The following is a 26,848-nucleotide window of genomic DNA, read 5'->3' on the forward strand; positions in this document are numbered from 1 at the left end:
GTGTAACCCCCGCGACCGCCATCTTTGTCAAGTGGGTAACCTTTGTTGATTTGTGTGAAATGTGACGCCGTTGTCGCGAGATAATTGGTGATCGTGATTACACGCGAGTCCTGTTGTGTCGGTATTCGAGTGACTCGTGCTCCCGCGTGTCCCGACGTGGGATCTATACATGGAACAACCGCGAGCAGGTAACGACCATTCGTCTCTCATTAAATTCTCGGCAACAGAGAACCACGCGAATCGTCGCCCGACGCATACGGGGGCCAGCGGGTCTGGCCGCCTGTCGAGGAAGAGTGAGACAGAGCGCGAGAAAACAGAGAGAGAGAGAGACAGCCATCTCTATACGCAGTGTTACGCTGCCACATTTCTTATTGCGATCCCTTTTACGATAAATACGCAGACCGTCGGACGTTCAGATGTCATCGTACAGCAACACGTATTTCCGTGAATTGAGGAATCATCGTGTTTCGGTCGAATGATTGACGTGACGGGCGAAAAATCGTACGAAAACCCGCCGAGAACTGGCCGTGCCTAGCCAAGATGGCTGCCCGTCGGGCTTCGAGAAACTTGTGTCCTCGCCGTTTTCGCCTCGACGACGTAATTACATCGTTTCGTGTTTTTTGTTCGCGCGACCGACATCGTATCCTCGTGTCCACGGAAGAAACGTGTTCCCGTTGTCTCGGCATTGTTACGAACGGGCCAGCCGGTGGATTTGAAAATACCCGTGGCGACGGGGGACGGATCCGTAGGCGACGGCCGTCGCGATCTTAACGTTCGTCGAACGCACAGTGTGTCCGTTACGAGATCGTGTATGGCGTGACTCGCGGTGGAAACTCAACGGTCATTCTTGTCTCGGAGATCGACGTCCAGTGTTCCTGATTAAGAAATACGTGTTGCTGAGTACGTACGTTAATTAAAATGGCTACCGACGGCAGACCGCCAGGCCCGCTGATTGTTCGTGAACTATGTCCACGTATGTACGACTTGTTTCGCGCTCGATATTGTTGTTCGTTGTTGTCGCCCCCCTCTGGGCCTGCATTATCTTTTCGGTGTTTTTCATCGATCGACGCCGAGTGAAAAACACCGATTCAGTTATGGTTTTGATAGATGTGTTCCCGCGACGATGGAAGCATGCATAGAGAGCGAAGGAGTGACGAGCGACGGGCGGCGGCAGTTAGGCCCGTTCGTTCGTTCGTTTTCTCGGTGGCAGCTGCTCTCTCTTACTCGCCGTCGGGTGAGAGGGGCCCCGGCAAACAGAGCCAGCCGGCCTGGCCTCACTGGCCTCTCTTCGCCCTCGTCCCCGTCGTAAGACGACGGACAAATACACTCCTTCTTTCTCGATCCATCGTGTGATTTCCCTGCTCGACGCCGCTGACTGCTGTCGCGAGTGTTTTCTCTGTTTCTACCGGTCCACGCCGCGCTGTGCGTTTTGAGGGTTTACTACTTTCGACCTCGACATTTATTCAAGTTGATATTGTCGAAACTGGTGGCAGAAACCGATTGTTTCACGTTGTTCTACGGGACCGTTAGGGATACTCGGACGTTTGACGATATTAGTGGGTACCATTTATCGTAGTCCGTTGTTAGTTCTTTAACACCGGTCACCGGTGATTTCCTTTGGTAGCGTTGATCGTTCTTTGTATTTCGTTCCCTGCATTCAGTATAGTAAATCATAAATACAATCTGACGTTACCCTGTCTTTATGGAATCTATGCGGTTACAAACGCCACACGAACATTCTTCGCGGTTTGCCGCCTAAATTATAAGATCACACCGATTCCTATGCCTCGTATGCATTTATTTCCATTTGCTATTTTCATTGTATCTTTCTTTCCTCGACTATGCATTCTATGGACCCATACTTGGTTTAAACGTGTCATTGTTTGTTTAACCCTTAACCGGTTCGTCCCTATAATTACATAGTAGGAGCCAGGTAGTTTAGAGGTTAGGTTTAATGACCGTGGTTCTGTTGCACTTTGTATTTTAAAAGCTCTGAATCTTACGATAGGAACAATATTTACGTTTAGACGGGAGCGGTAACTAAGGAAAAACGTGTTTTCGTGCAGTACGATATCATCTGACATAACCTCAAAGTGCAGGACAGTTGTTAGTAAACATGTACAGGGTGCAGTATTTACAAGTATGCTCCAAAAAAAAAAAAGAACCGTAATTATAGATAGTCTAGTAATTCTCGAAGATATCATCTGACATAACCTCAAAGATAAAGACCAAAGATACGATGCGTGTAATTTCTGTAGTAAAGTTCCAGTATGATATCTATGAACACGCGTAGTCGCGGCTGTTATCTGAATTACATTTTGGTACGTAATGACGGGTCGCCATTATTGTTATCGTACCGCAGTCAGTTGATATTTCGTGTCATCGAATGAGAAACGGGGCGATGAGCTCGGAGAGAGAGGAATGCTCCTCTGGGGCCCTCTTTCGATGCGTAAAACACGCGGGTTGACGTTAGACAGAAAGTTGTCAGGTGGCTCGTCCGCTCGGTCGCGTCCGCTCCTGTTCTCGGCGAGCGTTGGAAGCGTGCCGGTAATTGGCCGACTAATGAATTCGAGCCAAGGCTGACGTTTAGGAGTTTAAGCCGTCGCCGGAAATCCAATCGCCTTCGACCGGCCGCGCTACGCGTCGCGATCTGTGTATTCTTTTTTTGCTTCTGAATCTGCAAATTTTCCACGGTTCGAGAGCGTAGGAAAGGTTTTCGTTTTATATATATATTTGTATAAGTGAGCTCATCGACGACGAACCGTGCGTCCTCCACGTTCATCGGAGGATGTCGAACCGCCGAAAGTGTATAAGCGGAACGTGGTATGAATTTCTCATTGTAAACTGGATGACGAAGCGAAGTGGACGACAGAGTGTATTTACCATTGTCACCGTACCTGCGGGTAATCCGCTATAAATCTTAACCTTTAGAGGGATACTGGCACGTATGTAAACATTTAGTTTTTCTTTCATTCAAGCTTCATTCCGTAATGAAATATTCACTAGGAAATACCCCCAAAAAAGAAGGATATTTTACCAATTGATTGTCGTTAATATTTATAAATATATATATGAATTAAATATAAATGAAGAATAAAAAAAAATTCTTTCCGGTCTAAATAAATTTGTCCCTGATGAGGTTAAACTTAAAACATTTTCCCGTTCTTTCTGTATAATAAAGATGGCGTCGTAAGCCGGAGGAACTAGAACGATTGTGTTTGTTATGTAAATTCGGGCAAGAAATAGAGTGGTTCATACACACCTCGATATTCATAGACATTCATAGTATCGGTATTAATCCGAAAGGTTAAATAACGGTGTGCCGTTTGTCCTATCGGGATGGCTAGAGCCGCCCAGTTCATCGTTCGATTCAATTAACGTTTCCCCCGATCGATCATTCGCTGGCTAATTAGCGGGGAGGGTAACGGCGGCGGTGAGCTCTCGGTATACACGGCCGGGCGCGGGAACAGCGACGTGGAAAAACGCGAACGAAATCGCGCAGGTCAAAATATCCTCCCACGGGACAGCGACACCGTGTGTGCGGCCTGGGTATACCTGCGTTTTGCTTATTGTATTAAAGTTAATCGCGCGATCGTTACTACGTTCATAGCTCTCTGTGGAGCCTTATGTCTCGGTGTGCATAGGTTATTCAATGAGTGTGTGGCTAGGCAATAGTGTTATCCATAATGGAGCAACTTCGATCGTGTGTACATTGTAAAGACACCTGGATGTTGTTTAGTGGAAATTCAGTGGCTGTGTGGATATATTACAGTGCGACATTACACTGGAACCCACGAAAATTTGCAGGTTATTTTCCTTCTTGGGGGAAAGGTGGATCGTACAAGTAGGGATAAACCGATACCGTTAAGGTACCGATATTTTTAAACATAATTCGTATCGAAACAAAGTATTAATATCTACTTAGTATATCACATCAAAAGCATCAATACCTCCTTGTATCGAAGGAAAATAAATACAAAGTTCTTTTTGTTTTAAGAGTGAGCAGAATTTTATTCGGATAGTACATAGTGGAAAGCTGCCGCTGCTAAAATAAATTGTTTAATATTGTAATATACATAATATGTGGTACAATTTAGCATAATATAGTGTAACATAAAATGTGTAGTAAATTAAAGGCCACCATAAATTCCGTCATTTTGACAGGTTTGGTAGTTCCAGTGTTAAACAGTTAGTGAGGTTAAATAATTGTTTGCCAAATGTGAACTCGTTCAGGAAGAAGTATTATTCTGTTATAGAAATTGGAATTTCCACGTTCAAACGATTAAAAATGGCGAAGTACTAACGAATATATATTTTATTAATGAACATTTATTAACGAAGAAATATTCATGTCGATTACTCGCTCCATTCGATACGAGTGCTTTTTTTCGATACAAAGTATGTATGTATCGCAACCGAAAGTATCGATTATTTACTTGTATTTAGTGTTGAATCGGTTCATCTCTACGTACAAGGCGGTGTTTCGTGTCTGCTTTCGTTCGAACGTTCGTTCTTTGGTCTGCACGACGTGACCTTGTACACGCCAGCGAGACACGGACACGTGTTACGCGCGGGAAGAGCCGGGTGTATCGATGTTCGATCGTGAGTCACAGTCGAGAATCGAGAATAGCTACCCGAAGAATGTTCGAGTTTTTCTGATCAATTTTTAGGTGTTCGAAGCGTACCGAAGTCACAAAGAAACAGTCGTATATTTAACACAATTCTCTTCTAGTGTATTTCCCTGTGATTCGAATGAAGTGTCAGCAGCGTGAACGGAGTAACAGGTCCGTTAAGCGGCTAGAAAGTTTTGGCGGGAAACCCGTGTGCTGCGTGCCCGCATCGTTCTAGGAGGGTAGCAAATGTGCTTTCGTGAATAGAACCGTGTGTGCCTGTGTATATGTGCACGTGGTGGCGAAAAAACGAGGTCGTAAGAGGGATCGGAACCGAGAGAGCTACTCGTTGTCGTCGTCTCTTCCGGTGGATCAGCCAGGGAGCCGGTTTAGCTCCTACGTTTTACAGTTTTTTTCGCCGCCGCTAAACTCTGGAGATATTTATTATCGTGCACTGGCAGCCAGCAGCAGCACTGGCCTAGGTCAACTGGTATATCGCAGCTGCATCTCTTTGACTCCATGTGTGTGTCTGTGTGTCGAGTGATCGTGTGGAACGTTCAGGGATGCGTCGTTCCCTACGGGGCAATTAATTTATAGGTTAGTACCGACCGGGGAGCGCCCGGTGGATTTTAAGTAGCCGCCTTACGTACGAAACGTGAACGAGATTCAAATGTATTGGGTTTTGACATTACGAGCGCCACCGTAGTTACGAGGCTCTGTAATCGGGTCAGAGTGACATATACCATTATAAACACATAAACGATTTTTAAAAAGAAATGATGTAATGTTTGTATCATTAAACAGTTTGTTTGAGTGTACAAATTCAACGTCAAATAGCAAACATTTCGTACGTTTTTCCAAGGTCATCGCAAGGTCAAATAAATGATAGCTTAATGTGCTCACTACGAAACGGTACAACTTCTACCTTAAACATTTTTTCATAGCATTCACATTTTTAGAGATATTTATCTCAGGGAGATTAAAATGCGACACTACTGTATACTCGGTGGGGATACCTTGTATACTTGCTCTGTCGGCAATCGGTGGTATTCGTTGCCTGTATTATGTGTCACCGACAGAGTAACCGGTGGTTTTTAATTGGCCAACCGAACCAGGTGGCGTTGGAACAACGTCTGCTTCCCATCCCCCCTTGCATTTCCGGCCAATGTTCCTTTATCGTACAATTAGATGTCGCCTCGCGGGGTTGGGTAATTGATTTCCTTCAAATCGAGTAACAATAATTTCGTACCGTGTTGAAGTGATGATCGTTAAATCGAATACTGCTTAATCCGTTACTGAACGGCGTGTCTCCGTTTCCTTTCTCTATGTATGTTTGTATGTGTGTGTGTTCGGCCTCTCTCGACGTTAGGAAATCGAATCAGCCTAACCAGGAAGGCAAACCGCGAGCATTCGCGCGTGAAACTCGCTTTAATGGGTGACACGGCCATAATTATTGCGTGACAGAGGAATTTCACCGGTGGTTGGTCCCGAGAATGAGAGAGAACTGTCGCTGCCCGAGACGAATCAGCTCTCGGGCTATTGTCCTAACGTTTTATTTATCGTACAGTCCAGATCAATTACGCATTTGCCCCAGGTTTCCGTGCGTTTATCCTAGAAAGTAGAGATGGAGAATTATCGGTAGTCATAACCATCGATGGTTACCGATTGTTGGGAAGCAACTATCGATAACTATCGATTGTTTTCGATAGTTTAACTTGTATAGAAAATGTAATCGTATTTAATCTTTATTTTTGTAAGAAAAAAATGAGTTATTACTCACTATTTAAACTACTACTCTGCAATCCTTTTTAATAAGTACTTTTAATAGGAATTAAATATTATCTTCCTTCATTTTTTTTGAATTCCGAGATTTCCACAGATCGCACTGTACCGCATGTAACGGAATATCATATAAAGTTCTCGTCGGATTAATCGAAACGGAAATATCAAAACTGTCGGCAGTCATAAAAACAATCGATAGTTTTCAATAAAACAAATTATCGATAATTCTTGATAATTATCGGCAGTCTATCGATAATTCTCGATAATTATCGGCAGTCTATCGATAATTCACTAACTCTGCTAGAAAGGCGTCGTTGATCGAACGTGAGAGTTCTCCATGGACGTGTTCGGTTTATCGTTTCAGTCATCGCGCCGTTCTCTCCTGGGATGACACGGTGGATTTTCTTCAATGACGGTCAAACCGTCGCCCGAAACGCGCACAACCAATAACGGTATCGGCAATTTGCGCGCAATTTAGCGATCTCGAAGATTCCTCCTTACTCTCTGGGAATCCTGTTTCTTTTTTTTTTCCATTGACTGTACTAAACGCTTGCAAGTTTCCGTTGAATCTGAGAATATGCCTAGGGACCTTATCAAAGTAACATTATTACCTATACATTCATTCTTTTTTATACAATATAAGAAGTTAATGTGTTGACAGTACACCTGGTAATTGAAGTAAATCGCCTTTAATCGGTGTGCCAGCCAGATTGGTAGTTGGAGCGCAAAGGGTTAATAAGCCCCCGCCTGCTTATAGGTCGTTTCTGGTTACGCAATACCATCGACCGTGTATATGTATACACTGATTTTTAAATATGTCACTCCCTTCCACGCGTTCGGTCGTTGTGCACCTTCTCCGAGGCTTGCTCCTGTCGAGGAGAAAGTTCTTCGTCGCTCGCGGTGGGGGGGAGGGGATCGGCAATGATATCATGTGTGTTCTGCCATCAAGCCTGGAAATTGGTCGGTTTTCGAGGTGCGCGGGACGAACTAGACGAACAATTTCTCATCGGTTCCTCTCTTACATAACGCCTACTGCTGTTGCTCGTCGCTCGGTTGACCTCCCGATTTTCCCTCCCGTACGAAAATAATTCGTGTTATTCGCTCGTGCGGGCCATGGAACCGTCGAAATACGTGGGATCAACTAATTCCCTGGCGCATGGTTATATCGTAACTGAAAACAATACTTGGCCGGCCTGGAAACGGATCGATAAACGTCGCTCTCCGCCCGTTTCATCCCTCTACTATGCTAATCACAGTCGTACGCCTCCTACCGCAATAAAACGCGTTTCCAAATCCGTATACAGGGTGTAACATAAGTGTTACAGGGTCCTTGAAATGGGTCACTCGTGCATGAAAATTACTCTTTTTTTCCATGCGTCTAAACCATAGCTTCCTAAGCTTTTCTGATTCGCCGACCTCTTTCAAAGTGTCTTCTGCCCCCCCCCCCGGGTAAACTATCTCTATTATTAAAATCTCCAAGTGTAGTTGTGTGTGTAATTTTCAAATCTTGAAAACTTAGATTGAAAAGAACATAACTAGCACGTCCCTCCAGATCTCCTCAGCGCCCACTTGGGGAACCTATGGTCTAAATAAACTTTGTAGGCCCAGAAAGTCTCTCTCTCTCTCTCGATACGCGTTAAGATTTCCACACAAATGTAGATAGTCTATCAGAGGCCAATTGTTGGGAAATGATGGGAGCCATCCCATCGATGGATTCGAAATAGGAATCAGATTCCCCTACAATCGTAGCTGATCGGTCTCTATATTCTGGTTACAGGTTCAACCTAAAAAACTAGGCCCGCGAGTGCATGAGGTGGTAAAGGAGCCTCCCGCGAAGGTCCCCCAGATCAGCCAGACAGGAAAGCCGCGGCAAGGAAGGGGGTCGCATGATGTGAATGTCGCGGCCGTGACACGCACGACCCGGAGGCGCTCCCAGCGTTGTCCATCGGGTGTCTGTAACCTGGCCAGGTACGTGGCGGGTGGGTACGCCGCCGCCGCCGGGGTCGTCCTCGTCGGCAGACGGCCGACGGACACGAGATGGACGAGCCAGAATCCGCGGAGACGTGGTCGGCCTGGTTTCTGGACGCGATCCGTAAGATACGCAGCCAGAAACAGAGGCCGAGCGTCGAACGGATATGCCACGCGATCCGTCAGCACCACAACTTCCACGAGGAGGAGATCGCCGAGCATCTGGAAGTCGCCGTGAAACGGGGCGACGTGCTGAAGATCTTCAACAAAGGACAATCCTCGTACAAGGATCCGGGCGGTTTGCAATCGAAACCGCTCAAGGTCGGCAAAGGGACCGATCTCAGCAAGGTGCTCGGCAAGGCTGTACGGGAGCTGGGCGAGAGGGAGGGCTCGACCCTGAAGACCATCGAGAAATACATCAGGCAGAGTCACACGGTCGAGGAAGAGGCCGAGGGGGATCTGAGGACCGCGCTCAGATTGTCCGCGAAACGGGCGGCCGATCGGGGCCTTGTGATCCAAGATGGCAGACTGTTCCGGCAACCGGACCGGCCCCCTTATTTCAAGAAGCACGGGGATAACGCTCACGCGCTACCACCGGAACCCCCTGTACCTAAGGTGAGTTGTTGTTGTTTTTATGATTCATTCGAATGACCCCTCTTTACTACCACGGATGGGCGGAGCTCTGTCCTCAGGTGTCGCATTAGACCCACACTATTTTAGGTATTATACAGTGGGTGGAAAACAAATATTGGCGCAGCATTTAGAACAGAATAATTTTTTTAAATTGGACCGGGTGACTTGAGTTTGTGAAGTAGATTGCACTTTGGAGCGATTCTGTATAGTATACAAAAATAACGGGGAGGTGTGTATGGCGAGGGGACGGATGCACCTTATGGGGCCCCACTCGTAGACAGCACTGATCTAACCCGTAGTGTAGAAAACGAAAAGAGAGACATGAATCGAGTAGGTAGCGTGTAAAACGCAGGGATAATCGATTCGATGTTACCGCAGCCCCCGGTGTGCGTTATGGGTCGTTCGAACCCAGTGAGAATTTATTTCCTCCGTAACTTATAGCTCTCGTTCTCTTTCTCTGTAACAGTCTGTGGGGGAATGGAAGATATCTCGCGGTCCATGGGTTAATCCGCGTCCTGTTACGCTTCATTTCTGTGATACAGCCTTTCTCCCATTCTTTCGTGTACCGGTTAATGTCGCTGGTTAGAAACAGGGGAAAGGAGGGGGGAGGCCAGAGCCCCCGTGCACTTATGCCCCGTGGGGAATGTAGAATCGAACGTGGCGCGGCGGGGCCCGTATTGTTAAAATTTCAACATGCGCGGGGAGCGTGCGCACGGACACGGGGAACCTTGTGCGACTGCACCTGTTCGATAAGCGTAAAGATGACGATCGTATCTGCGCGGACAAAACACGTACGACAAATGCAGTAGGCATTCGTTTATTGCATCTTTCGGGACTGTAGAGGGTTAAATCTTTAGGAATGATTCAATAAACGAGAGCCAATCACACGCGTACCCTTCAAGTCGATCGTCCGTTCACTTGTTCGCTACGTAGTTGAATATAGGGTGGGCTGGATGTACATACTTTTCGATCTTCATACTATTTGCGTTATTTTTAGAGATCTCAAAAAACCTAACCCTGTGAGCCAGTTCAGTCGCCACACGACATGGAAAGGAAAAAAGTTAAAAAAAAACTTAGACATTAGATAGTGTGAACGAGGGGGACGTTCCGAAAATACAGAGGCCTTCATTAAATGAACGTTTACTGTAGTGTGCCTGAAGTTTTCGGAACCATCTGTACTCTCGTCGTCGGGGGGAGGGGGGGGGGCAACTGTTGCGCGAATATCGCGAGAATTTTCACGGCCTTGAACTCCCGGAGAGCATGTTTCGCGCACGTTTGCCCGAGTGTGTGCCTCCTCCGGTTAGAAGTACAGCCCGATGCGGGTCGCTGATGCGTATCTGGGGCTCGTATGTATGTATGTACTTGTATTCGTTTAACGTCTTCGAGCAGCCAACTCTTTTAGACGAGATTCTTGTTAACTGATCATTGTCTGTCATCGGTGGTTTGTCGTATGTTTGCTACTTGAGGTGAATAAACTCGACTTTGCTTAATTAAAATGTCCAGTCAAAGAAATAATCGTTTTTCAAGCTTTTTCGAAATATTTGTAATCTAAAATTTTGTATCTAGAATATTCGAATATTTCAAAAATCGGGTTCATACTCGATTCTCGAAATGCCACCAGTGTCGTGTACTCCACACACATGGGAACGCGGCATTACCTGCCCCCCCCGCCGCCTCTCCCCTGTGGGTGGAGTAGGGAAGGAACGCTTCCTCTCGCAAAACTTGGCCCGCGAAGGGACTGATCTCCCGTGTCGATTCTCGCTTTCCATCGCTTGGTTGGGTTCAGCAAGCAAAAAAGTTGCCGAGTTCTCTCTCGCGTTCGGCTTTGCAACGATCCCCCCATTAATCTCTGCAAAGCGATCGGTAAGACTCTCCGTTCGGTATGCCGTGTCTTTCTACTCGCGAGAGAGGAACCTCAAGTCCCGTTCCCGCGAGAGAAATTCTTCGCGATCGGCTGTGTTTCTCTCTCTCTCGTGCAGTCGATGGTTAATCATCGTTCGGGAAAAGGCGAACGACGATCGTATGTGTTCACTTTTTTGCCGATCGCTCTCGGTCAATTCGACTTTTTATATACAGGGTGCGGCATTTAAGTTGATACATAGAAATATCATAAAAACAAAGCATTTCATAAGTTGGTCTTTTCTGCGTGGATTAATGATCTGTTAAAAAAAATATAGCTATTCATTTAAAAAAAATGGGGTTGACCTTCAAATGACTTACAAAACGTTCACCAGATGAAAAATAAATAATGTTCTCTTTTCCCTTGAAAACCAAACAACTTTTGTATAGAATACTTTCTTCTGAAATGCTTTGGTTTTATGATATTTCCATTTCTATGTGAATTTTGTCGCTCTGTTGGAAACGAAGGGAAAATGTATTTAACGCTGTCCCGAGTTGGTGATTCGTGGCGAGTACCGATAACAGGCAACAACTTTGATTACGAACAATCATTCGGAAAACATAGAGGGATCGTTTCTCGGGTAGGGAAAATTAGTCTGTCGAAAACATGACGCGAGACCGCATCGAAAACGGTGGAGTCGGCGTCTCGAGTGTAGAGAAGAGAATCGACGCAGCGGTGCGTTTCCAGGGCATGAGTCACGAATTCGTAACGGCGCAATGCAGGAGATAGAACGTGTGTGCGATCGGCGTAATGCGAACAACCCGCGGAAAAATATCGGATCGCTTCGTCTTCGTCGCTATTGGCGACTTCCCCGCGAGGTACGAAATCAGATGATATTTCAGTCAAATTACTGAGAAATAAATGATATTTATTTATAAACGGGTTATGAGCCCTTTGGTACAATATACAAGTATGTGGAAGTCTAGAGGACGAACAAAAAGTTTAGATATACAATAATGCGTAAGCATATACTAAAGTTTACAAACATTTATAATAACTATACAGAAAGTTTAACAAAGTTCTACAGGACTATGTAAAAAATTCCAAAAATAAACAAAGAAAAGAAAAAATTTACAAGAAAATTACGGATTTTGTAGAAAGAAAATGAATGAAATGGATAATCTTTCGGAGTTCTTCCAATTGTGTGTCTCTATGTAACGATTCGTTCGGATCGATATCGGCGACGTTGTAACCGTCCAGGGAATTCAATAATTGTCGGCCATTTATTTCCCCTCCGTTAACAATTTGTCAGATAATGACCTAATCCCAGACGAACTTCTGTAACCACACGCGTTTGCGCGGTGATAGATCCATCGATCAAAAAATATGTATTTAGTAGAGGAGAAAATGTGTCTGTGGGAGGGTTTTCGTGCGAACGGACACGTCAGTTTAGCAATTTCGATTGCTCTCAATGATACGGGTATTATATAAAACCTGGGAAAAAGATGGTCGGTTGAGCATCAGAGGCGCGCGCGAACGGTGACTCGGGTGAATCAAACGAGGCAAATATTACGCGCTCGTTATGGCCTTTCTTCGGTGCTCTGTGGCTGGCCGAGTCACGCCGTGGTGCCCACGCCTCGAGAACGGGCTAAGAAGGGGGGGTTAACCAGAAGGGAGAGGCTCAGGACGATGTGCTATCTCGACCAACTTCCGGCGACTCGTTTGTATATCGCTTCTCTTATTGATCCTCCTCGCCGCATGGAATCACTCTGACTTCTCTTTCCGTCTTTGTCAAGCGGCCCGTTCTTGCTCTTTCTCCTCCCTCTTTTTCCCTCTTGGTCGCGTTCCTCCCCACCATAACCACCACATGTACGCCCCCCGCGTTTCTGACGACCGCGTTTCATGCGTGTCAGGCCGCAGAGAGCGCGGAAAGTTATAGAATGGTCGCGTCGACGCGATTCTGCTAATTCTCCTCCCTCCATCTTCCAACGACTGTTTCACTGCCTCACCGTATTGCGTCGCTACTAGTTTCCCGCCACTACGCTTCCCGCGCTTTTTCATCGTTGACCCTTGCTACCCTATCCCCTTGCACCTTTCTTCACATCTCCATCGATCGACCGTTGAACGACCACGGGCCAACGGTTCTCAGTTCCTTTGCCATTTCATCTGCTACCTTACAAATTTTCCTTTATGATTCTGTACACGATACTAGTTGATGGCTGATACATTTGATATCGATGCACGTATATATTGGGAATAAAAGATGTAGATAGCGTGAAATTAAATTAGAAGTAATAGAATGAAAACATGAAAATAAATCGATTATTCCAAGCAAATATTTATTAAGGCGTATTCGCGTGTAACAACGTGGAACAGAAATCGACCAATCGCAAAATTTGAGAAGTCTGCGATTGGTCCATTTTCCTTATGGCGAATGCAACGATTGTATCGCAGTTTCGATGTTTTTGGGTCAAGTATCGATACTAAAATATATCGTCACATTAACACGAAATTTGGAGGGAATGGGAGAGGGAATATAGGACCCCAAATATAAAGGGATATCTTCATCCGCCTATTTTGGCTTCCGCATCTATAGGATGTCCCATGTAAAATCCTTTTTCCTTTAACTTCTTTAAACTCTTTCCTTTTCATGTCGCGAAAAAACTGACAGGTTATGTTATGTTTTCACGTGGACCGTCATGGAGGTCATCGATGACCAGAAGTACAACTTGTAGCGCTGACACAGGGGTCGCCAAATGACTGATTTCCTGATTCACGCCTTCAGCCGATGGATTCTAATCGATTGAACGTTGGTCGGGCGCGTCGTGAAGTGCTAATCAGAAGCAATGATAAACGACAGGTCGAAGGAACGATGAGTCGGTGAGATTGCGAGGTGGGTGATGACAGTTAAAGCGGCGTTGTGACCCCCGGGACTCGGATAGGAGAATGCACAATCGCATCGAGAGAAAACGTCGGGTGTAAGGACGCGGTTTACCGGATCGCCCAATCGCGTAACAGTTACTCGAGGATTGGTCGTTAACCCGTCGTCGAGCAACAGGTCGTTAGTCCGAAGAACAGATAGCCTGATCACGCGTGCGTTCCGTTCGAGGAAATTCCTCTCTCTCACTCTCTGCTCAGACTCCGAACCTAACCAAGAATGTCATTCCGTGACGAGAGGATACAGAGAGAATACGACACGAAATGTCGGGGGCCAATAGTGCTATTAAATTCCATTCTTCTTCCCTCCTTTTTCGAATCAGTTCCGGTTCCATTATGATGTAGCATTTAGATAGGCCCCTGGAATCAACGACTGCGAAAGTACCACCCAGGACTGCGCTCGCCTCTGGCCGATACCATTCCCCCCGAAGAAAGCGGACAACAATTACGCCACACTTTATTGATAATCGCGGTTTTCTCGGTGAATGTGTCAAGGAAACAGCTACGAACTACATTCGAATTGTTTCACAATTTCGAAAGTAGTTCCCTTACGATTAGGCCATAGCTTCTTTCACGCGGTGCGGTATACAGGGTGTCCCAAACAGATGGGACCAACCGCAACATGCATATTCCTTATGCAAATACAAATTGAAAATTCCTTTACCGTATTGTAGTCAGAAGATCCGTTTCCGAAATATTAGCAGTTGAACGAACTCCCAATCAGCTGAGCGGTCGGAAAGCACAGTCAAGAAGAGTGTGGCCCAGCAGTCAGCTGATTGGGGTTGGTTTAACTGCTAATATCTTGGAAACGGAGCTTCAGATTAGAAAACGGTAAACGACTTTTCGATTTGTATTTGCACGAGGAATATGTTGCAGTTTGTCACATTCTTTACGAACACCCTGTATATCGAGCAACAACCGTGTCCGTATGTCTCCGAGACTGGCGGCCACGGTTTTAATAAGATGCACCCTCTTTGATGCGGAGATATACCAGAACCTAGTCTGCATTATTACCGGAATGAATAATTATGTTTTACGGTGCGCGGTCGGTCGGGTCGTCTTTCATATGCATCGAGTAGAGGTAACACAAGGCCCCGGCGAATACATATAAATTTACGCACTCACCGTGAAGGCTCCGTCGCGCGGTGTACCTATCTAGCGATAAAGAACGCTCGATCGGCCCCGTAATAACAGCTTTCCCGGCAATAACGCGCGGCAACACCACCACCACCGTGTATGTGCCCGCACAATTTCGCCGAGCGAACTGTATCAACCACTCTCGATCTTTACCCCCATTTCGTGAGACCGAACTGCTCTGCACCCGGGGAGTAGTCGTTCGTTTATTTCTTTTATCTCGAACGGTTATCCGTAGATCGTAGGACGTACGCCACGCTGTGATAACTTTCCCGCCGCACCCGAGAATTTAGTCTGTTCTGGGTGGAATTGAGTACAGTGTTAAACGGTAGGCGGTCCTCAGGATGTCGTTATAATTCAGAAAATTGCACCTGGTTGTGTGGATCGTTTGATACGTTCCCAGAGTATGGCTAAATCTATTAATTACCGTCTGATGGGAGGTGTAGAAGGTCACCGTATCAAATGATTCAAGTATTCGGCAGATTAGAGGACAGAGATGATACCAAAAGTAACAGTTTTTTAGTCATATTGCATTAACCGGTTGGTTCTGGTCTTCTGTCGCAGCTGCCGGCTCCTCTACCGATATGCAGAGAGTGTCTCGGCGCGACGATAGCCGGGAACAACAACAACACGAAACGGAACGCCGCCGAGAAGCTGAGCAGGTGTAGCGTCTGCGGTGCTGCGTTGCACAACTCGTGCGCCCCGCCGGAGCTCTCGATCCTCGTGGACAGAGGGATAACGTGGTCGTGCGACGACTGTTCGCCGACTTGCGCCGGCTGTCAATTGGAACGTGAATCGCAGAACTATCTGGTGAAATGCGCCGGCTGCGTGAAGTCTTACCATCCCACCTGTCTGGATCCTGCGCTGGACAAAAAGAACAAAGCACCCTGGAGGTGTCGGCACTGTCAGACCGCGCACACACCGGTCGCGAAGGACGATGGGAAGAAGAACAAGACTCAGGACGGCGGTGGTTCACTGGACGATACGCCGACCAGCGCTAGGAAGAGAATCAGCAAATTACGTGAAAATAGAAAGTAAGGAAACGATCGTTTTTTTTAGGGACCGTCTCTATAATTCCCCCTTTTCCAATCCTTCTGATGACAATGAATGCACACTTGAAAGTTCGGAATCGTTCCCAAGTTCATTTCATTTTTAACCCTTTCAATACTATTGGCCGTCTATAGGCGTTCTAAAATCGAAATATGGGCTTATCGATAAATAAATGATAATTCTCTGACAAATGCACACTAACGAAGATTTTTATGGTTCCGTTGAGTGAATCACTAGGCTAACGTTATCAGAAGGATCTCACTCTCCCCCCTCTCTCCCGATGGACGGTTGTCGATACGATTTAATGGATGATACGGGTGTTGCGTTGGATGTTCCAGATCGACGGTATCCAGAAAGAGCTTGACGATCGCGACTCCGGGCAAAAGAAGCGGTACGGGAGTGGCACAGGTGGACAGCAGCTCGGACGGTAATGCGGGTGTTGTCTCCCCTCGTCAACCACCTTTAATTTCCTCTCCTTTACCACAACCCCCCGCCCCACTCGCAGGCCAGGGTAGGCTACTCGAAGAAAAGAACGACCGGATCTCCAAGGAGAAGCAAAAGTTCTTTAGGTTGAGCGCATTTAACGCGGAGCACAATAAGCTGAAGCGGGTGGGGGGCGGTGATAAGTCTAAGTCCTCGCAGAACGTTAGTCCTAGGTTGACACGGGGTAACGCGAACCAGAAGAAGAAGCAGCAGCAACAACAGCAACAACAACAACAACCTGTTTTACCGACGCAGCAGCAGCAACCGCCGCCGTCGACCGGTAAAAAGACCTCGTTAGTATCCAGCAGCAGCAGTAGCAGTAGCGCCAGCAGCGACGCAAGCGATACCGATTCCTCCGAGGGCTCCGACTCCAGCGACGATGACGACGAGGAGGATGGTAACAGCTCGAGCGAATCGAGCGACACGTCCTCGGAAGATGAGGAGGAGGATGAGGAGGTGGGTCAAGAGGCTAATCGGCGAGTGGTGGTCGAGTCACCAAAACCGAGGAGTCCATTCTCGTGCGATCTCAGCGAGGACAAGCCTTGGGGTTTCGCTGCGGCCGCAGCCAAGCTTAACGCCGAGTCGCCATTTTTCAGTAACATCAACAACACGTTCGGCGCTCCGTTACCGAAGCTCGACGTCGGCGGCACGCCCACGTTCGGTTTGCATATACAACCAGCCGCGAACACCACTACGACGACCATCGACAACAAGAAAAAACAACAACAGCCGAAGAACGATCGCGGAATCACGTCGTCCGGCGGTTTCGTGGACAACAACAAAGTCAAGCCCGGTACGGGGCAACTGAAAGGCTTGTTCGACGGTTTGAGCCACTTCTTTTCAGTGCCCACAAATAGTAGAGCAAGATCCGGGGCAGCTGCGCCAAATTATGCTCCTGACAGGAGAAAACGGCCTAATACAGAGGACGTGGGTAAAAGTAATAGCAAAATCCCAAGGGGTACTCAGAGCAATAAAAGGGATAGCTCGCCCGTTCAGGGCAAGTCGAAGGATAGAAAGAAGTCAGAAACGACACGCGAAGAGGTGCCCAGGGTACCAAGGCCGGGCATATTCACGCCCTCCGACGAGAGTCTTTTTGTCGGCTCGTTGAACGAGAAACTACCGAAAATGACGCCCTCGAATCTGGTGAAAACTGCCGTGAACAGTAAAAGGCACGAGCATGAGAGGAGGAAACTGATGAAAGACGACACGTCGCTGGTGAAGTTCGCCGCTGGGGACGCTGCTGCGTCCGCCTCGCCGTCTTCCTCGCCCACGTCGTCGTACAGGCATCATCACGAGCATTACTCGCGAAAGCGAAACACACCGCTGCACGCCGCCGCGGAAACGACGAGTCAGACACGCCACCCTGTGCCCGCCGTTTCGAGGTCCTCCGGCCTGTTGTCCGAATCCGTGAAATCAAATCCTAGCCTAAAGTCCAATCCACGAGCCTGTACTAGCGCCACCACCACCAACACCACCACGACACCCCGCGCGACACCCTGCTCCACCAGGAAGGGTAAGAGTCTATCCCCGATCCGTTCACAGAGTCCCTTAACCACCTTCGATGATGCACCCAAGTCGCAAAGAAGAATTCCCCTCTAATCTAATCCCTCGCTCACCACCACGTGGATGTGTTGGCGGTGTGGTGTGGTATATGATGTGTGTGTGTGTATGTGTGTACGTGTGCGTTACTGATACGAAACTTCTTTTCCAGGATAACGTGATTGTTCGCTGGGTAAATAATATTTACGAATTGTTAAATGAGGCTTCCCTATTTTTTATTTTGCCTTGTCGGATATCCTCGTTTGGAGAACAGAGAACAATCAGGTTCCTCGATTGGATGTTTATCAGTCACACGGTGTAAAACCGATGGAAAGATACCACGTGTCCTCGAGACGTATTCAGAATTTAAAAAAAAGAAACATTTCCATTTGTTTTACACCGCGAAAACTTACATGTGGTTTATTGCATGTTACTAACGATGTTCTCACTTGGCTCTGGCACATTTGACTTTCCTTTGATTCATGCCGATTTTAGTTGGATTCAAGATCAGTGCATGCCCTCGAATGCAGTCTATACACGCAGTAGTTTCGCACACTTTGTTACGTTTGATTTTTTTTTTTTTATTCGGCTCGTGGTTGACGAAAGTTTCGGTTAAACTTGAAGACACTTCGTACGAACCGCGAGGGCGACTAGTAACGATCCTTAGACGCATTGTTTCTTTCATTTTGCAATAGAACAGCTGAAAGTGGACAATTATTCTTTGTTTAAATTACACGTTGCATCGCTGCTGTGGCGTACGGAGCTTGAAGAGAATTTGTCAAAGCCACGTATCCCTTGATATATCCCGCTATCCCCCGTAAGAAGTAACCACAAATACTGGTCAGTTTTTCCAGGACGAAGAAATACGGCACTGGGTGGCATGTCACACTCAGCCGCCTTGTATTAGTCGAAACTGGAGTCTCTACCTGCTGCTGCTGACGTTTAGCAGGCACCACACTGTTGTTGTTGAAACTCATCGCCCGCTCTCCACCGTAAAAAAAAAAGAGAAAAAAAACTAAAAATGCCCTTTTTGCGCCATCGAAGAGCCAACTTTTGATACTCTGCCAACACATCCCACAATGAACCCCAATCCACCCAGCCCCCACAGCTTTGCTTCTTTGGAAATACTACTCACAATAATTAACAGCTATTCGATCGTTATTAAACTCACTCACTTACTCTCACGGTTTGTGCACACTGGTTGAATAATATCACACCGCTTGTGGATCCGAAGTAACTTTGCTTTTTCTGTGTCCGATATCAGTAAATTTTTTTCTTTAAGTTTCTCGTCGTTCTACGTGTAATAATAAGCACAGGGGAACGGTTAACCTGTTGCCAGGGATTTAAGAGTCGATTTCGAGTAATTTAGTGCTTCTCACTCTGAATATACCATTACTTTTTCTTGATTGGCTCTAATTTTTTTAGACATACTTATGTCATGAATATTTATGCAAAATGGAATCACTTATTTTATTTGTTAGTTTGGAAATCACTAACCAGGAAGTAAACAAAAAAGCAAAAGTAGTATATACTTCAAATCGATACAAATTTGAATTACTTACAAAATTTAAATACGATTATTTTGAAAATCGCAGCCAATTTAGCGGAAACTTAAATCCGGATCCTCGAGTACTCTGAAACCGATCTTAAATCCCTAACAACATGAACAAAATTTTGTTTGTCCCCCGTGTAATTAATAGACCGACATTTACCTTTGAGTCACATGATCCTTTTACTCTTTTTTTTTTCACGATTTCGTTCATACCGAGATATATCTCGTGTAACACTTGTACAGCACAAAAACAGTTCGTTGAGTACCATACCGTGTGTCGTCCTTAGAGAGTCTAACCATGTAACACGTGTTCGAGTCCCCACAATTGGTGCGTTAATCGTGACGTAGAACCGTTTTCTGTTTTTGTTTTCTTTTATATATATATATATATACATATTTAAACATTTTTTTCCGATAGAGATATCGTTGTGAACTCTCTACTTCCGTCGTTCTTTGTTCGTCGCGAGAAGGAGGGAGGTTGTTCGACTACAAAAGGAACCGACAATTTCGATATTCTGCTTACAGAGGAACCGATTCTGCCTCAGACCTTGCCGCCCGGTGTCACGCAAAAGGATGTCGATCTGTTTAAGGACGCTCGGGACAGAGCGGCACGGCTGACCGTCTCGAACGGCGACGACGAGGACGCCGCTGTGGTCGTTAGTCCTGGGCAGAATTCCGCAGGTAGTAGCAACAGTGGACCACGAAACCCAGCGGCAATAGTATTCGGCCGTTACGAAGTGGAGACGTGGTATTCCAGTCCGTTTCCCCAGGAGTACGCGAGATTACCGAAATTGTTCTTCTGCGAGTTCTGCCTGAAGTACACGAAGAGTCGGGCCGTACTCGACAGGCATATGGACAAGTGCCAGTGGAGGCATCCACCGGCCACTGAAATATACAGGTGTAATGGACTGTCCGTTTTTGAGGTTCGTTAGGATTTATTTCTCGATATGCTCGACTTTGTTCGCGAACTCAAGCGACTGTAAGCGGCAGCACGATCACACTGTCATGGCGGCTGTGGAGGGTATAAACATTGTAGCTGTTACACGTCATACAGTAAGAGAATAGATTTTATTGTGAATATTATAGTGCAATTAAGAATGGAATTAAGTATTTGTGACAGGATTGAATAGGAGAAAGTATTCCGAAGGAAAAAATCATGTATTCTTGTGTGGCCTCCAATGCAGAACACAAAATTCGGTCGATGTGTTTGCACCTTTGTTTAAAGACAAGTAAGATTAACGATCCACCACGCGAAATAAACATTAACATTGTCTACCACAATGTTTGACATTTGTTTATACCCTCCAAACAAGTTCTGTGTTTGTTCCACTAGAGGGCAGGTCAGTTCCTTGAGTTTGCGAATATTACACGTAAATCTTTGGCGATCGTAAATCTAACCGTTTGAACTTTGGCTTTTTTTCCGCCCTCCAGATCGACGGTAACGTGAACAAGATTTATTGTCAGAATTTGTGTCTATTGGCGAAACTGTTCTTGGACCACAAGACACTGTACTACGACGTGGAGCCGTTTCTCTTTTACGCGGTGACGAAGAACGACAAGTACGGCTGCCATCTGGTCGGTTACTTCAGCAAAGAGAAACATTGTCCGGCACAGAGATACAACGTATCTTGTATCATGACCCTGCCGCAGTATCAGAGGCAAGGCTTCGGAAGGTTTCTGATCGAGTTTAGTTACCTTTTGTCCAAGGTCGAAGGTATACCAGGCACACCGGAGAAACCTCTTTCCGATCTTGGTCGGGTGTCGTACCACTCGTTCTGGAAGTGAACGCTCATCGGAATTCGACGGATATCAAACTGGGCGACATAACGAAGGAGACCGGCGTGTCCGCTCACGATATCGCGACTGCTATGCAGTTATTGGGATTCATCAAGTCGGTCCATTTGCCCGGCGAAGGGAACTCTAAAGTGGCTGTGGTAGTCGATTGGAGCAAGGTGGACATTCACATGGCAAAAGTGCGAAAGAGCTCGCGCATTAAGCTGGACCCCGATTGTCTCAGATGGATTCCGTTGCTCACGCAAATCCCGAATCCTTATCAAAGCCCGGAGGAGAGCGGCGACACCAGTTCCGAGTCCTCTCCCGTGGCAGAGCCTAAACAAGTAGCAGCTATGATTGTCGAGAAGATTCAGAAGGTCAAGATCAAGAAAAAACCAAGAGGCAGAAGGCTCGGGCAAAGGAGATCGTCGCCGTTGAAGCAGAAAAGTCCGCAGAAGACCACTGTACAGAAGGAGGTCTCGAAGGAAGCGAAGGACGCGAAGGAAACGAAGGAAACGAAAGAGCAACAGAAATCGACGAAAGAAACGACGAAAGAGGCGAAGGCGGCGAAGGAGGTCAAAGAATCTGAAAAGGAAACTCGGACCACCGTGACTCCGGAATCATCCAAGGAATCGATGGAGGTCGAACCGAAATCGAACGTATCGACGACGCCCAGGAATTCTAGGTCAGTGACGACAGCAAAAAACGCGAGTTCCGCGAGTACGACGAAAGCAACTCCTGTGTCGACGGTGTCGACGATGTCGAGGCGAAGGATCAGAACGCCGAAGATTCCTTTCCCCGAGTCTGTGACAACACCTCTGCGAAAACGTAAACATTCCGAGAAGACTGAAGTCGAAGAGAAGGAGGAGAAGTCGGATGTTAGCTCGAGGAAGAGGACCCGAGAGTCTTTGAGAGAGAAGGAAAAGGATAAAGAGAAGGACAAGGAGCGGGAGAAGGAGAAACCGAAGGAAAAGGAGAAGGTGAAGGACAAAGATCCTACGAAGGACAAGGACCATACCGCGGAAACGGAGAAGGCGTCGCCGAAACTAGTGACGTCTACACCGTCATCGGCGGTGCAGAAACCAACGAAGAAGCAATGCAAAGTGGACGATATCCTGCTGAAAAAACGACAGACGAGAGTCAGTGTAACGGGAAAGAGGAAACAAAGGAGCCGAAGACGTCGCCAATGTCGAGACGGGGAAGAGCGAAGGCCGAGAAAGAAGCTCTGAAGATGCCTCAATTGAAGCCGGAAGCGCCTACGAACGACAGACCCGAAAGTCCTGTGATACCTCCTCCTTCCTTGTCTCCGTCGGTCGACTCTGAGAAGGTCGACTCGCCTGAGCACAAGGAATCGCCCGTCGTTCCGGAGTTAATCTCCGCTCCTAAAGAGGATACGGTTGTGGAAACGAGTAAAAACGAGAGCGTGGAGGACAGCGGAGCAATCGTACCCCCGGAAGCTGAAACGGCATCCGCTAGTCCGGGCGAGTACGAGGGGGGCGACGAAGATGAAGGGGAAGAAGAAGTACCTGCGCCGAGACCGAAATCCGTGACACAGTGTTCGAGCAACACCGAGAACGAACCGAGCGAGGAGCAGAACCAAACGGAGAAGACGGAGGAAACGTCTGAAGAGAAAGAACCCGAAATCGAGAAACCCCTCCCGCAGAAAGTCGAGTCGGAAGCAGCGCCGATTGTGGAGGAGCAGAACGAAGCCTCGAAGGAATGTGATAAAGACGCCGAGACTGAAGAAGCGATTTGTAGCCCGGAAACGTCGAAATTGGTACCTGAAGTTCCTTCACCGAAAGGGGAAGAAATCGAAAAGTTGGAAGCTATTGCTCAGGATAAAGATAGCCCTAAGGATGAGACGATTTCCGAAAGGTTAACGCTCAAGGAATCGAAGGAGGAGTTAACACGGCCAAAGATTGAAGCCTCACCGGCGACACCAACGGAAAAGAAAGAATCGTCCGTCGTTTCGAACATCGCCTCGCCCGAGACCGAACCGCTCACGCCGCAGGAGAAACCGCTGCCGATTATGGAACAGCAGGAGACTATGCATCTTCAGATACATCCGGAGGAAATGAAGCAGAACTCGCCCGAGAGCGGAAAAACGACGCCACACCTGGACAATCCGGGATCGGTGAAACGGACACCGCCCTCGCAACCGGATCTACCGTCGATGGGAGTTTATACACCGGACTCGACCACCAATTCGGTGCACTCGTTGCATTACGGCCAGTGCGATTTGGACGTCAGTCAGCTGGGACTGGAATCCCCAACGTCGATAGCCAGCGATCTGGCGTCGCAGAACAGCGTGGAAAGACCGCCCAGTGCTCTGCCGTCGATGCCGGCCTCGGTCACCGCCCCGATTTCCGTCTCGATGCAGATCCCAACGCCGGCCACGTCGGTGGCGGTGAATATATCGCCGCAAGTTCAATACGCTGACTGCTCCATGCCTCAGCACACACCACCGGCACACGTTAGCATTCATCCGATGCATCAGCCCCATACGCCGCAGCCTCTGCAACAGCCCAGGACACCGCAGTCGCACACACCTCAAAGTATACCAACGCAGAGTCCTCAGCCTCTTCCTCAGAGTCACACACCGCAACCGTTACCGCAATCCCATACTCCTCAGCCCCTCCCACAGTCGCATACGCCACAGAGTATACCCACACAGAGTCCACAGCCTTTGCCTCAGTCTCACACTCCGCAACCGATGCAATTGTCTCTCGCTCAGCAAACACAGAGCCAAAGTATGGCGCACAGCCAGTCTCAACCGCAGCAGCAGCAGTCTCAGCAACAATCGACGCATCAACAGCAACAACAGCAACAACAATCTCAGACGCAATCTCATAGTAATAAGAGAGCCAGTGGCTCGCAGACGACCCACCGGTCGAGGTCAGCGCAACAGAGCAGCAGATCTCATCGAGCGACACCTCCGACGCCGCACACTCAAGCCTCCTCTCAGCACACAACCTCTCACACCAGTCACACGACGTCCCACACCAGCCACACGACCGTCGCCCAGACAACGCACGTGCCACCTCAGTATCAGCAGTCCTCGTCGATGAGCGTGCCGCCGGTGCCCCATCCACATTCACACACGCACGCCGCTCATTCGCACAACATGGCCGTGATCTCGCAAGGGAATTACATGGCGGTCGCCTCGCAAACATTTCCCACGCAGAACACCTACGTAATACAGCATCGAAGCAGCCGTTCGGGCGCGCCCACGCCGTGCACCACGGCAACGAACTTTTACATACAGACAAGCGCGATGCCGCCGCATTCGCACACACCGGCACCATCTCTGTCCGCGTCCGGGAATCATCAGACCACGAACTCCTGTAGCCTGGCGAAGTTGCAACAATTGACGAACGGTTTGGAAATGATACCGCCTACACCGCCACCGGCCATGAATCTGACACCACCGCCACCCATTCCGCACACGATGACGCCGCCGCAAACGTCGAGACAGTTGCCGACACCGCCGCAGGTACCATTAGGCTACCCGAAGAATTATTACAACGTGAACACGGTGCCACCTGGGACACCTGGTCCACCGAGCAGATCGACGTCCAGGTCCTCGGCGAACGCCGCAAACATGGCGTCGCTGACGCAACCGTATCCCAGCGAGAGCCTGTACAGACAAACCCTCGATCCCGGTAGCACCTGTCCCCAGATGCAGAGCGCAGCGAGCAGGGTCAGCCCGAACGTCGCGTTGAACACGAATCTCATGGCCCAATACGGCTACCGGGTAGCACAACCCGGCACCGGTTACATGAACCAGGCGGCACAACTCGGTGGCTTCATGAACCAGGCCAGCCAGCTACCGGTGGGTATGGTGAACGTGCCCGCGCCGTATCCACAAGATCCCCATCAACAGAACCCGGCGGCTGTGTACACGACCTATCACGGTTACATCAACGGAGGCCTTATGCAGCCACTGAACAGTTCCATGAGGCCACGCTAGCCCCACGAATGATGGAAACGCACAGTCTCTAACTCCCAACGACAAAGCCACGATGGAGACGATCCTTATGGCTCGTCCACTTAGCAACGATGTTACACTCTCCTACGGGAGATAAGTTAACGTGCCCATCGGTGCGTTCTCCAGGAATTGCGACACAGTGACTCGAAGAGGTTGTCGGTTGAATGAGATTAAGAGAGAGGCAACAAGCCTGGTCTTTGCGTGACGCACTGGAGATGGATCAGCCGAGATGGGATTCTCGAGGTCCAAGAGAGTAAGATTGCCATGGGTAGCTACTTTTGGGCATCAACTTGGCGAATTTTTGTTGAGATCTAGGGGTCTTACAAGTGTATACATCATAACATAAATGAGATGAGTATGTTCATCCGCCATTTTGGGTCCAGAGGATGGATAAGTCTACAGAGGGTCCAGGTCAAGGCTTTCCATTGCTTTCTCTCTGCGGAGGACCCAAAATGGCGGATGAACATACTCATCTCTGTAATGCTCTAGCGAGATAAGACTCCTAGATCTCTACAAAAATTTGAAAAGTTCATGCCTAAAAGTAAATACCCCTGGCAACTCTGCCGGAGAGAGTGACCACCAAGTTGGCCAGGTTGATTCTATTCCTACCATAGAGGACTCGTTAACTTCCTTGCATTCGCTTCCACGCTCGGTTTATCCTTCGAAGCGCCTTTTAATAATCCACGAGAGAAGTACGTTTCCTTTTTTTTTTTTTTTTTTTTTTTTTGTATGTAATACCGCTGACAAACTTTTAAACACACGAATTTTGTTCGTTTCTTCTTCTTCTTCTTCTTCTTCGTCTGCTTTTATCCACTCCTTTCGAAACGTAACGAATTTTTGATGTAATTTAGTTGACCCCAAGAGGCTTGAACGTACTATATTCCCTCATTTACGGGCACACGCGATCGATGGAAGCACTTGCGTTCTTAGAGGAACCCGAATACGAGGTTTGTGTTAAAGAAGGATTCTTAACTTGTCAATATATGTGTATATGTACGGGGATACAATCGCGCGGTATCGGATAGGAAATTGCGAAGCATGGGTTCGTAAAACTTGTGCATTTATGAAACAAAAAAAAAAAGAAAAAGAAAACGGTTAACTATCATTGTACCTTGAGAATGATCCATCGTGTCGATTAATTCGAGGTAAAGAAGACCCCGGCACCCCTTGAATCTATGATCGACAAAAAAAGCGAATACCTATTTTTTAGTAGGGCATTCCCTCTTAAAAAAAGGATCGCAACAGTGTTACGTTTTGTGTATAATAGTATATATATATTATATATATATATAAATACTTACAAAGAATATTCTGTTTGATATTATCGATTGTTGAACGTTGTTGTTTACGTTTTTCTTCGAGGCACGCTGTACTTTACTGTATCATAAAATACTTACTGCTACGGATAATTCGAATTGTATTATTGCGAATTAATTATTACGATTGTCATGTGTCGGGCTCATCGTCAACGCGTTCGTTGCCCCCCTTCCCCCCCCATTGACCGTGTTATCATCGTTTATCATTTAACATCGGCACCCGCGTTTCTGGATATCACCGCC

The 26,848-nt window shown here is 47.4% G+C and overlaps 1 protein-coding gene across 1 annotated transcript; it reads left to right on the forward strand.

Moving 5' to 3' along the window:
• LOC107189996 (histone acetyltransferase KAT6B) lies at nucleotides 1-25,486 on the forward strand. Its single transcript, XM_015578702.1, is given in 8 exon segments — nucleotides 1-188; nucleotides 8,170-8,975; nucleotides 15,469-15,938; nucleotides 16,293-17,950; nucleotides 20,054-20,451; nucleotides 20,960-21,308; nucleotides 21,311-22,438; nucleotides 22,441-25,486. Coding segments are annotated over 7 exon segments (7,380 nt in total). The 5' UTR covers nucleotides 1-188; nucleotides 8,170-8,429; the 3' UTR covers nucleotides 25,272-25,486.
• Nucleotides 25,487-26,848: the final 1,362 nt, after the last annotated feature.

The sequence above is a fragment of the Dufourea novaeangliae genome, unplaced genomic scaffold (genome assembly GCF_001272555.1).
Source record: "Dufourea novaeangliae isolate 0120121106 unplaced genomic scaffold, ASM127255v1 scaffold175, whole genome shotgun sequence".
NCBI lineage: Eukaryota > Metazoa > Arthropoda > Insecta > Hymenoptera > Halictidae > Dufourea > Dufourea novaeangliae.